This window comes from Cherax quadricarinatus, chromosome 29 (genome assembly GCF_038502225.1).
Source record: "Cherax quadricarinatus isolate ZL_2023a chromosome 29, ASM3850222v1, whole genome shotgun sequence".
Lineage (NCBI taxonomy): Eukaryota > Metazoa > Arthropoda > Malacostraca > Decapoda > Parastacidae > Cherax > Cherax quadricarinatus.
In genome coordinates, this window is record NC_091320.1 from 15,439,568 (window position 1) to 15,453,995 (window position 14,428).

The 14,428-nt window shown below is 38.3% G+C and overlaps 1 protein-coding gene across 2 annotated transcripts in view; it reads left to right on the forward strand.

Annotated features, from left to right (window-relative positions):
- The first annotated feature begins 511 nt into the window (after positions 1–511).
- The window catches only part of kibra (WW and C2 domain containing protein kibra), a 190,277-nt gene continuing 176,360 nt past the window's right edge, over positions 512–14,428 (forward strand). For both annotated transcript variants that reach the window (XM_070089618.1, XM_070089619.1), the window contains exon 1: positions 512–718. In XM_070089618.1, coding sequence (XP_069945719.1) covers positions 591–718 — 128 coding nt within the window. In that variant the 5' untranslated portion in view covers positions 512–590. The remainder of the gene's footprint in view (positions 719–14,428) is intronic.

Genomic DNA, 14,428 nt, shown 5'->3' on the forward strand with positions numbered 1-14,428 from the left:
CGCCAGGTAACCTCTAGTGCCACCTTAATTAACATTCCAAGGACTTAGATGTTTATAATCACTGATATCCCAGAATCTAAAGATTGGATTACCCTTGACCTACATTGACCGCATACTTGCACGAGCCGTGTCAACGCTGCCCCGGGGTCAACAGTGACTTAAGGTACTGTTGTAGCGGTGTTGAACGCACCTCTACAGTGGTATTGTTGTCATCAAGGACACGCTCTACGCCCGTAGTGAAACGTGCGTAGCTAGAGTCAACTATCCCGTCAAATAAACACAGATATGCATATATCCAGATTCAGTCCTTATAGTGATGCTCTATAGAGAACATTTTCCTTGATTACACCTCTGGAATGCAGGGATTTGATTGGTTCCCAAGGGTGTCTGGCTGTTGATTGGTAGAGATTCCATGCTGTAACTCTACGTCACGGAAAACGTCATTAGTTTGTGGTATGCGGCCTTCTGATTGGCTCCTTGGGGTTACTCCATCGTGATTGGCCAAGAAGCCCCGACGTCATTAGAAGTCTCAATATGGAGGACAGTGGACGGTAGTGATGAGAATTTATCTCTGTTTTTTCACTTAAAACATGCCTAGAAGACGAAATGGAGAGTTACCATTACCTTCTGGTTGGGAAATTGGGCATGATTATGACGGAAAAATATATTTCATCGACCACAACAACAAGAAAACCACATGGATTGACCCAAGAGACAGGTAGGCCGACTTAGCGCCTATGTTGACTCCCTCAGATCCGTCGTTGTGATAATACCCCTGTGTTGAGGTGCACTTTGACGCCCCCGGGGGATAGCAGAGTGCACAGAGTGATAACCAAGTGTAATGCCGAGTGAATTAGGGCTGAAATGTAGCTTGTGTGAGATAAGTTTATATGTGGCCTCCTTTTCCGTTCGGAGAGACTGTGTCCGTATGTGTGGGACAGGCCACTCTTTTTGCGGGTGTATTTCTTTAATATTTGGGCGTGTGGGCGGGCGTGGCAGTGCTTGAAGGTGTGGTGGGCGTGTGTGGGCACGTAGGGCGTGTGGGGAGTAGGGTGGAGTTAAGGAAATGGGTCCATACGCCCGTGGTATGCGCGACCCTGGTTGTTGGTTGTGGAATGTTAGGTATGTAAGAGTGGAGTACTCCACCCTCCATCCCTCCCTCCCTCCCTCCCTCCCTCCCTCACTATCTCCCTCTCATTTTTTCTCCCTCCCTCCCTCTTCCTGTTGCTTTATTCCGCCAGTCTCGCCTACTTAGACCATTCTTGGCTTCCTGTATCTCCCTGTAGAAATTTTTGTCATTCTTTCGCCTTCCTCTAAGTTACTTCGCCTGACGTATTTTGAGGTTATCCTGTGTAATCTACAATATGTTACTATGTTAGGCAGTTATAATCACCCACACCTTGTTTAATTGTGCTTATGTGTAATTGTGCCTAAATAAACTTACAAGATAGTCATGCATTGTTCATATTCTCGTATTGTTTCATATATACAATCGTACACTTTCATAGTTTCAGATGCAGTTTTATGCTCAGTTTGTACTCTCCAAGTTGTGTTTACAACATTTCATACACATTTGCATAGTTTCATACTTTGTTTCATACACATGTTCAAACACTTTCATTCTCACATTTTGTAGTAAACATTATTTCATAAACACTTTCTTGCAGTTTCACATACTTTCATACATGTTTTATACACATTGTTTCATAAACATTGTGTCATAAACATTGTTTCATAAACATTGTTTCATAGACATTGTTTCATAGACATTATTTCATAGTCTTTAGTTTAATATGTTTATTATGCGCCCCATACCCATCCTGTGGGCGGTAGTCAAAACATTACAGAGCTACATCATGGGTCCAGGGACTGGACTCCAAAGTTTTGATAGCTGAGCAAGTTACATTATTTCATATACACAGTTTTGTACATTGTTTCAGTTATACATTGTTTTATGTACACATTGTTTCATATACATTGTTTTGTATACACAGTGTTTCATATATGCCTTATATTGTATAATTTGTAGACATTTCATATACACATTGTTTCATATACACATTTTCACATACAAATAGTTTCATATACATAGTTTTGTATACATGTTATTTCATGCACATTGTTCATACACATTGCTTTATACACTTTCATAGAAACTTTCATTCACATTCTTTTATACACATTTTCATACACATTTCATGCACATTTTTTATACATTATTTCATATACACATTGTTTCATATACACATTGTTTCATATACACATTGTTTTTTATACGTTGTTTCACATACACAGTTTCATATATACATTGTTCCATAGATGTACATTGTTTCATATCTACACCTTGTTTCATATCTACACCTTGTTTCATAGATACACATTGTTTTATACACAGTTTCTTAATGTTTCATGCACACATCATTCACACATTTTCATGCATTGTCATACAGTTTCATGCTCACTGTCTTATACAGTTTCATAAACATATTGTTCCATACACTATTTCATACACATTTTTTTCATAAACAGTTGCCTGCCATGCACATTTTCATGCACATTTATGCACATTGTTTCATATACATTTTCAAAAAAATTTCATATACATTTTCATTCATGCATACAGTTTAAATCTTAAATACATTGTTTCATTTATACATTCATTATTTAACTTTTACATACATTTTACACATTCACACATACATTGTTTTAACATTTGTATTCATGGTTACACATTATTCATTGACACATTATCTCATTCACATACTTTTATGGATACATTGTTTTATTTTCATATGTATTTCATTCTCATATTGCCTAATTCATACATTGTTTCATTCATGCACTTTTCATTCACATATGCATAGTTTCACACGTTTCATTTATACATTATTTCATTCACACATTGTCTGTATCATAAGAACATAACAACGAAGGAACACTGCAGCAGGCCTACTGGCCCATGCGAGGCAGGTCCAAGTCTACTACTGGCTTAAGCCAATGCACCCAACCTAGTCAGGTCAGGTCACATTGACTTAAGGGAGGAACACGGCAACCGACCTGGTAGCACAAGCTATCAGGTCCAACTCACACCCACCCACATCCACTCATGTATTTATCCAACCTATTTTTAAAGCTACACAACGTTCTGGCCTCTATAACTGTACTTGGGAGTTTGTTCCACTCATCCACAACTCTATTACCAAACCAGTACTTTCCTATATCCTTCCTGAATCTGAACTTTTCCAACTTAAAACCATTGCTGCGAGTCCTGTCTAGGCTAGATATTTTCAGCACACTATTTACATCCCCTTTATTTATTCCTGTCTTCCATTTACACACCTCAATCATATCCCCCCTAATTCTACGTCTTTCTAGAGAGTGCAGATTCAGGGCCCTTAGTCTATCCTCATAGGGAAGGTTTCTGATACATGGGATCAACTTTGTCATCCTCCTTTGTACATTTTCCAGAGCATTTATATCCATTCTGTAATACGGTGACCAAAACTGTGCAGCATAATCTAAATGAGACCTAACCAAGCATGTATAGAGTTGAAGAACAACCTGAGGACTCCTATTATTTATGCTTCTTGATATGAAGCCAAGGATTCTATTAGCTTTATTGCGAACACTTATACACTGTTGTCTTGGTTTCAGATTACTGCTAACCAGAACTCCTAAATCTTTTTCGCAATCCATAGTATTAAGATCTACATGGTTATTGTTCTGTCCAACATTTAGAACTTTGCATTTGTCTATATTAAACTGCATCTGCCACTTCTCCGACCACTGCATCAGTCTATTCAAATCTTCCTGGAGTGCTCTAATATCCTTGTCAGAATGAATTCGATGGCCTATTTTGGTGTCATCGGCAAACTTGCTGATGTCGCTCCTTATGCCCTCATAAGATTGTGAACAGCAGGGGGCCCAACACTGACCCCTGTGGAACACCGCTTGTGACGCTTCCCCACTCTGATTTCTCCCCATTTATGCAAACTCTCTGCTGCCTATTTGTCAACCATGCCTCTATCCAGGAAAAAATTTCTATTCCATGTGCCTTAATTTTCCTCAATAGTCTCTGATGTGGGACCCTGTCAAAAGCTTTACTGAAGTCTATATACACAATATCATATTCATTACCATGATCTACCTCCTCAAATACCTTAGTGAAAAAAGTTAATAAATTCATAAGGCAGGAACGCCCCTTTGTAAAACCATGCTGAGATTCGTTGATTAATTTATGCTTTTCAAGGTGGCTACGAACTGCCTCGGCAATTATTGATTCCATAAATTTTCCCATTACGGAGGTTAGGCTTATTGGTCTATAGTTCGAAGCTAAGGACCTGTCACCTGCTTTGAAAATAGGTATCACATTTGCCATTTTCCACTTATCTGGCACCATGCCAGTTTGTAGTGATATGTTGAAAAGATTAGCCAAAGGTTTGCTAAGCTCCTCTTTACATTCCTTTAGAACCCTTGCATACAGTTCATCAGGGCCTGGGGATTTGTTAGGTTTTAATTTATCTATTTGCCTAAGGACCATGTCACTTGTGACCCTAATCGTGCACAGTTTATTATCGTCCTGTTCTACATAATTTATCATTTCTGGAATATCGCTGGTATCCTCCTGTGTAAAAACTGAGAGGAAGTATGTGTTAAAAATTCTACACATTTCCTTATCACTGTCAGTGAGCTGACCCGAGGAACTTTTGAGTGGGCCTATCTTGTCCCTGATCTTACTTCTGTATATCTGAAAGAATCCTTTTGGGTTAGTCTTCGATTCTCTTGCAACTTTAACCTCATAATCTCATTTTGCTTTTCTAATTCCCTTTTTTATTTCTCTCTTTAACTGAATACAATAGTATATCGATTTCTTAATTGCCCCTCTCCTCTTTTGATTTGCCTATATATGCCTCTCTTTTGACCAATCAGATATTTTAATCTATTGTTCATCCATTTAGGATCATTTTTGTTTGATCTGATTTCCCTATTTGGAAAATAATTTGACTGAGCAGCTAGAACTATGCCCTGGAAAGCGTCATATTGGCAACCATCACCACCTACCTGACCCTTAGTCAGGTCATTCCAGTTCAGCCCACCTAAGTAATTTTTCAGTCCTATGAAATCAGCCAAGCGAAAGTCAGGGACGGAGACTTGATTGCCATTATTAGGGGAATTCCATGATATATTAAAACTGAGTGATTTGTGATCACTTTCCCCAAGCTCATCATTAACCTCAAGATTATTAATTAGTGTTTCCCTACTGGCAAGAACCAAGTCAAGGAGGTTATTTCCCCTAGTTGGCTCTGTCACAAACTGTTTTAAAAAACAATCCTGGATCGTATCAAGAAAGCCACCTGACTCTAAATTTCCTGTCAAATTGCTCCAGTCAATCTGTCTATAGTTGAAATCTCCCATTAGCACAACATTTTCGTATGTAGATGCCTTACGAATTTCGTCCCATAGAAGTTTACTGCACTCCCTATCAAGATTTGGGACCCTGTAAATCACACCCAAAATTAGTTTTTCTCGGCTCTCGAGAAGCTGTAACCAAACAGATTCAGTGGCCAACGCTTCTAATTTTATATCTTGTCTAACACAACAATTTAAATTGTCTCTGACATACATCGCTACTCCACCACCCTTCCTGTTGACCCTGTCAGTGTGGAATAATTTATAGCCTTGTATGTGACATTCAGTGGGCATCTCTCTATCTTTCAGATTGAGCCAGGTCTCTGTTATAGCAATAATATCTATGTTTCCTGCACTTGCAATTAATCTTAGCTCATCTATCTTATTTCTTACACTCCTGCTATTAGTATAGTAAACCTTAAGGGAGCTAGTCCCTTGCTGCCCTCTGCTGTCCCCCTTTGTTTGCTGACCTGATCTATTGTCTTTATTTATAACTTCATGCTGAATGCCTTTTATACATTTACTGTTTCCAACCCTAGTGTTGCAACCTGCTTGTTTCCCACACACACCCATACCTCTATCTTCTATCAGTTTAAAATCATAGGCATTTCACCAATGGCCTTCTCAATTGAGTTTGCAAGTGCTACCACCCCAGCCCCAGAGAGATGGACCCCATCCCTTGCATAAAAGTTGTTCCAGTTGTCAATGAATGGGATTGCAAGTTCCTTGCAGTATCTGTCTAGCCATCAATTTACACCAATTGCCCTAGACAACCATTCATTTCCTACTCCCCTTCTAGGCAAGATGCTACATATGATTGGGACCCCTCCCTTAGACTTAATGAAATCTATAGCTGACCTGTACTTATCTAGCAGCTCTTCTCTCCTACCCTTCCCAATATCATTTCCACCAGCACTGAGACAGATAATGGGCTTGTTCCCATTACCTGACATGATATTATTCAGCCTGTTAACTATGTCCCCAACACCAGCTCCAGGGAAGCACACACTATCTCTCATCTTCTTATTCCTATTACAAAAAGCACAGTCAATATATCTTACCTGAGAGTCACCAACCACAAGAATGCACTTACCTCTGTTAGCAGGGGCAGTAGTACCCTTACCTTCACTGGCCACTGAAGTACATTCATCCTGAAGAACAGAGAAGCAATTTCCTACCTTCAGATCTTCACTCTTAACTTTCCTTATTCTGATTCTCCTCCCATTACTGGTTACCACTCGCCACTTGTAGCAGGTGCTGGACTGCACCTCACTGCTGGTAGCCGTTGCTACCTCCCCACCTACAGCCTCCTCACAGCGAGAGACAGACTGCACCTCACTGCTAGAAGCCTCATTCCCCACAACTCCAGCCACCTCACACACTCCCCCCAGACCCATTGAGGTGGACCTTCAGCCTCCTAATCTCCTCCTGGAGAAGCAAGACCTCCTCCTTCAACTCTCCAACCTCAATTTTTAAAACACTGCAGAAGCAAGCCATGCTTTGTAACTGTCCACACTAATCCCCAAAGCAGCTCAGGGTCTGTGACCTCACGTGACGACTGACCACTGACCACATATACTTTCATTCACATGCACAGTTTTATTCATTATCTTCATAGCTACATTTTTTAATTCACACTTTCATTCATACATTTTTAATTTACATTATTCTACAGTATTTCACAGGACTTGAGTCCTGGAGATGGGAAGTACAGTGCCTGCACTCTGAAGGAGGGGTGTTAATGTTGCAGTTTAAAAACTGTAGTGTAAAGCACCCTTCTGGCAAGACAGTGATGGAGTGAATGATGATGAAAGTTTTTCATTTTTGGGGCCACTCTGCCTTGGTGGGAATTGGCCAGTGTGTTAATAATAAAAAAAAACAAAAACTTACATTTGCAGAGTTTCAAATACATACAATTTTTCATTCACATAAACATTTTCATTCACAAGTACATCAGTTTCATTGTCACACGAGTTGCTTTTGCTATTTTATTGCACATTGATCTCATGGATCAAAGAGCTTTGTAAAGTTCACAACATGCTGTCTTCATTCTCACTTGTATTTTTTCATTCCTGCATGCATTGTTTCATCCTTACATTCATTATTTTATTTTCTCATGTGTTTTACCCTCTTGTTTGTTTCTTTTGTGCACTCTTATACTCTCATGCACTGTTTCATTCTCATGTGCATTGTTTTATTTTCACATTCACTTTTCTTACGTGCATTCTTTCATTCTTTCATTGTTTATAAATTCAAGTCTCTTCTCAAAGATCACTTACTCACCCAAAACCAAATAAATACTGAATAACTGAACCTTATAAATTGTATATCTTAAATGTTTCTCACAATTATATCACATAAATGTTAAACCTAAAACCCAATCTAACTTTATTATTTTTTAAATACACTACCTAACAGAATACTCCATTCCACTGAATGTACAACAATGCATACAACCATATGACCTGTCTTTGTAATACTCACTTGTTCTTTATAGTAATCTGTTTACATTAAAGTTTTATCACTGATGTCATCATTGCTTAGTTCATCTTAAGTTAATTTTAAGCCAGCCCGTAATGCTATGCATAGTATAAGTGGCTTTGGCATGCTGCTCTTATCTGTATTTTTTGTACCTCTGTATGTGTGCTCAAATTTTTAAATAAATAAATAAATAAATAAATACTCATATGCATTGTTTCATTCTTATATGCATTGTTTCATTCTCATATGCATTGTTTCAGTCTCACATTCATTGTTTGTCTTATATGCTTTGTTTTGCATGCATTGTCATTCTCACATGCATTGTTTTTTCTCGCAAACATTGTTTCATTCTCACATGGATTTTGTTGTTCTCATGAACGAATTCAAGAATTTTCATTCATATGTTGTATCATTCATGAATTTTCATTCATGTGCTGTTTTATGCATTCATTCATGCAGTCTCATGTATATAATGCTTCATTTGTAGAGTTTACACATTGTTTCATAAATTGTTTCCTTCATGTTGTTTCATTCATGGTTTTATTCACTCATGCATGGCTTCATAAAACATATTGTGTCATTCATACATGCTGGTGCCTTCTTTTGTTATCATTCATTTTTATTCACAGTGTTTCATTCACACATTGTTTTATTAACTTATAAATCTTTTCACTGACACAGTTTAACCCTTTGACTGTCGCAACCCCAAATCCTAAAGTGTCTCCTGGTGTCGAAAAATTTTTGGAAAAAAATTATTTTTTCTTGTGAAATGATAGAGAATCTTCTCCAGATGGTAATGACACCAAAAATACGAAATTTGATCGAAAACTTAAGGAATTACGCTCCTGCAGAATTAGCGATCTCGGCGATATATACGCATCGGCGATTTTGCCGACTTTGAGCCCAATTTTCAACCAATTCCATTGTTCCAGTCGACCAAACTCGTAGCTATTTCTTTAGAGGTCCATTTTTTTTCTATCAATTGAGTACAAGAAACTGCCCATTTACTGATTTCAACTACCCAATAAAGTGGTCAGAAATTGGCAATTTGGCCTATTTAACACAAATTAAAAAAGATGCCAATTTCAAAATAGGGTCCAGAATAAACAGTGCAGGCATTCTTGGCACTAAAATAACATCCTCTGTTCATTAGTCACGTCTCCAGGCCCCTCTTATATTACTCTTGCTTTCTGTTTTGATTTTTTATTCACACAAAAAATAGAAGATTTACTGCTATGCAGGCTACTGCATTATTGTCAAAATGGTATAAATAATATCAGTGCACTAGTGAAAGGATATTAGACTCCTCAGTTGACGTATATTGGACGTGTGGTGTGATTTGCTTACTCTTGAGCATTGGTAAAAATTTAACATTTCTGCTACTTTGAGCTCAACTTCAAGGTCGTTTTCATCGTGAAAGTAATCAAAATCATCTCTATTTCTGTAATATGATTTCCATTCTATCAAATGAGACCAAGGAAACGAGAATACAACCATAAATACTATAGAAAAATACACCTCAAAGTCGGCGTTTTAATCCAAAAACATGGTCGGAGTTTTTTTTATCATTATGCACTGCGTGCTGCAGGATTTTTTTTATAAAGTGCACACCGACCACACAGACCCATTCTTTCACATGTGGGCCTACCAGCATTCTCATGCTTGATTTGAAGCTGCTGGAATTATTGAGTATATATACGTCTGAAACACTGGCTCGTAAGGCGTATGTATGTATACAGCCGAAACAGTCAAAGGGTTAATTTATGGTTACACTGTTTCATTCACATATGCATGCCTTGTTATACTTACACATACAGTATTTCACTCAGCCAAGCCCATGATGACACTCTTCAGGTCGCTTGTTCTGTCTAGGCTGGAATATTGCTGCCCACTAACAGCACCTTTCAAGGCAGGTGAAATTGCTGACCTAGAAAATGTACAGAGAACCTTCACGGCACGCATAATGGAGATAAAACACCTCAATTACTGGGAGTGCTTAAAGTTCCTGAACCTGTACTCCCTGGAACGCAAGCGGGAGAGATACATGATTATATACACCTGGAAAATCCTAGAGGGACTAGTACCAAACTTGCACATGAAAATCACTCTCTCCGAAAACAAAAGACTCACCAGACGATGCAACATCCCCCCAATGAAAAGCAGGGGTGTCACTAGAATGCTAAGAGACAACACAATAAGTGTCAGGGGCCCAAGACTGTTCAACTGCCTCCCAGCATGCATAAGGGGGGATTACCAATAGACCCCTGGCTGTCTTCAAGCAGGCACTGGACGGGCACCTAAAGTCGGTACCTGACCAGCCGGTCTATGGCTCGTACGTTGGATTGCGTGAAGCCAGCAGTAACAGCCTGGTTGATCAGGCCCTGTTCTGCCATGAGGCCTGGTCACAGACCGGGCCGCGGGGACTTTGACCCCCAGAACTCTCTCCAGGTAAACTCCAGGTAATATATGTTGGTAGAATTACCGACAATATGTAAAGTAAAAGGACACAAGTGCAACTAATGTGACATTTTATTGTGGCAACGTTTCACTCTCCAGGAGCTTTGTCAAGCCGTTACAAACAGCACATGGACACAGAGGGTATATACATATATAGCCTATACTTTACAGAAATACTTTATTGTACATGCACTTCCACATACCCTGTTTCATTCATTTGTTTGTATGGTGCATATTTAGTTAAGCCTGATATATATATATATATATATATATATATATATATATATATATATATATATATATATATATATATATATATATATATATATATATATATATATATATATATATATATATATAATATTATATAATATATATTATATAATATATATTATATAATATATATTATATAATATATATTATATAATATATATATATATATATATATATTATATATATATATATATATATATTTATATATATATATATTTATATATATATATATATATATATATATATATATATATATACATATATATATATATATATATATATACAGTGGACCCCCGCATAGCGAACTTAATCCGTGCAAGAGGGCTGGTCGTTATGCGAAATGTTCGCTATGCGAATTAATTTTCCCCATAAGAAATAATGGAAATAAAATTAATCCGTGCAAGACACCCAAAAGTATGAAAAAAAATTTTTTTACCACAAAAAAATGTTAATTTTAGTACACACAAACTGAAAAAGGCATGCACAATTACATGACACTTACTTTTATTGAAGATCTGGTGATGATTGATGGGATGGGAGGAGGGGAGAGAGAGTGTTAGTGTTTAGAAGGGGAATCCCCTTCCATTAGGACTTGAGGTAGCAAGTCCTTTTCTGGGGTTACTTCCCTTCTTCTTTTAATGCCACTAGGACCAGCTTCAGAGTCACTGGACTTCTTTCGCACAACATATCTGTCCATAGTGGCCTGTACCTCTCGTTCCTTTATGACTTTCCTAAAGTGTTTCACAACAGTGTCATTGTAATAGTCACCAGCACGGCTTGCAATAGCTGTGTGAGGGTGATTTTCATCAAAAAAGGTTTGCACTTCAAGCCATTTTGCACACATTTCCTTAATCTTTGAAGTAGGCAATTCCTTCAATTTCTCTCTCCCCTCCTCTGAACCAGTTTCCCCAGGTCTGGCCTCTTGCTCTTGAAGTTGATCTATCAGCTCATCAGTGGTTAGTTCTTCATTGTCCTCCTCCACCAACTCTTCCACATCCTCCCCACTAACCTCCAACCCCAAGGACTTCCCCAATTCCACAATTGATTCCTCAACTGGTATACTACTCCTCTCAGGGTTAGCCTCAAACCCTTCAAAATCCCTTTTGTCTACACATTCTGGCCACAGTTTCTTCCAAGCAGAGTTCAAGGTTCTCTTAGTCACTCCCTCCCAAGCCTTACCTATAAGGTTTACACAACTGAGGATATTAAAGTGATCCTTACAAAACTCTTTTAGAGTCAATCCAGTGTCTGTGGTCACTTCAAAGCACTTTTGAAACAGAGCTTTTGTGTACAGTTTCTTGAAGTTGGAAATGACCTGCTGGTCCATGGGCTGCAGGAGAGGAGTGGTATTAGGAGGCAAAAACTTCACCTTAATGAAGCTCATGTCCCCATAAAGTCGCTCTGCCACGTCTGTAGGATGACCAGGGGCATTGTCTAACACCAGGAGGCACTTAAGGTCTAATTTCTTTTCAGTTAGGTAATCTTTCACATTGGGGGCAAATGCATGGTGTAACCAGTTATAGAAAAATTCCCTAGTGACCCATGCCTTACTGTTTGCCCTCCACAGCACACACAAATTATCCTTGAGGACATTCTTTTGCCTGAACGCTCTGGGAGTTTCAGAGTGATACACTAATAAAGGCTTAACTTTGCAATCACCAGTAGCATTGGCACACATGAGAAGAGTAAGCCTGTCTTTCATAGGCTTATGTCCTGGGAGTGCCTTTTCCTCCTGAGTAATGTAGGTCCTGCTTGGCATTTTCTTCCAGAACAGGCCTGTTTCATCACAATTAAACACTTGTTCAGGTTCCAGTCCTTCAGTTTCTATGTACTCCTTGAATTCATGCACATATTTTTCAGCCGCTTTGTGGTCCGAACTGGCAGCCTCACCATGCCGTATCACACTATGGATGCCACTACGCTTCTTAAATCTCTCAAACCAACCTTTGCTGGCCTTAAATTCACTCACATCATCACTAGTTGCAGGCATTTTTTTAATTAAATCGTCATGCAACTTCCTAGCCTTTTCACATATGATCGCTTGAGAGACGCTATCTCCTGCTAGCTGTTTTTCATTTATCCACACCAATAAGAGTCTCTCAACATCTTCCATCACTTGCGATCTTTGTTTCGAAAACACAGTTAAACCTTTGGCAACAACAGCTTCCTTGATTGCCGTTTTCTTGCCCACAATAGAAGCGATGGTTGATTTTGGTTTCTTGTACAACCTGACCAGGTCGGTGATACGTACTCCACTTTCATACTTATCAATGATTTCTTTCTTAATTTCAATGGGTATTCTTACCCTTTGAGGTGTAGGGTTGGCACTAGAAGCTTTCTTGGGGCCCATGGTCACTTATTTTCCACAAACAGCACCGAAAACACTGTAATAATACGAAATATTCCGAGTGTATGCTTGAATGTTACCGCGGAGGCTAGCTGGTAAACAATGGGACGGGCGGCACATGTGAGGCTGGCTGAGGGCCCACATTGGACGCGTCTCGAACGAAGTTCGCTGAGCGGGTTTTTGTCTACTATGCGGGGCAAAATTTTAGCGGACAAAGCGTTCGCTATGCGGAATGTTCGCTATGCAAGGCGTTCGCTATGCGGGGGTCCACTGTATATATATACATATATATATATATATATATATATATATATATATATATATATATATATATATACAGTGGACCCCCGCATTACGATTACCTCCGAATGTGACCAATTATGTAAGTGTATTTATGTAAGTGCGTTTGTACGTGTATGTTTGGGGGTCTGAAATGGACTAATCTACTTCACAATATTTCTTATGGGAACAAATTCGATCAGTACTGGCACCTGAACATACTTCTGGAGTGAAAAAATATCGTTAACCGGGGGTCCACTGTATATATATATATATACATATATATATATATATATATATATATATATATATATATATATATATATATATATATATATATATATATATATATATATATATATATATATATCTATATATGTATATATATGTATATATATCTATATATGTATATATATGTATATATATCTATATATGTATATATATGTATATGACAAGAAACAGATGATTGCTGATGTTATGAATGAAAAGAAGTTGGATGTCCTGGCCCTAAGCGAAACAAAGCTGAAGGGGGTAGGGGAGTTTCAGTGGGGGGAAATAAATGGGATTAAATCTGGAGTATCTGAGAGAGTTAGAGCAAAGGAAGGGGTAGCAGTAATGTTGAATGATCAGTTATGGAAGGAGAAAAGAGAATATGAATGTGTAAATTCAAGAATTATGTGGATTAAAGTAAAGGTTGGATGCGAGAAGTGGGTCATAATAAGCGTGTATGCACCTGGAGAAGAGAGGAATGCAGAGGAGAGAGAGAGATTTTGGGAGATGTTAAGTGAATGTATAGGAGCCTTTGAACCAAGTGAGAGAGTAATTGTGGTAGGGGACCTGAATGCTAAAGTAGGAGAAACTTTTAGAGAGGGTGTGGTAGGTAAGTTTAGGGTGCCAGGTGTAAATGATAATGGGAGCCCTTTGATTGAACTTTGTATAGAAAGGGGTTTAGTTATAGGTAATACATATTTTAAGAAAAAGAGGATAAATAAGTATACAAGATATGATGTAGGGCGAAATGACAGTAGTTTGTTGGATTATGTGTTGGTAGATAAAAGACTGTTGAGTAGACTTCAGGATGTACATGTTTATAGAGGGGCCACAGATATATCAGATCACTTTCTAGTTGTAGCTACACTGAGAGTAAAAGGTAGATGGGATACAAGGAGAATAGAAGTATCA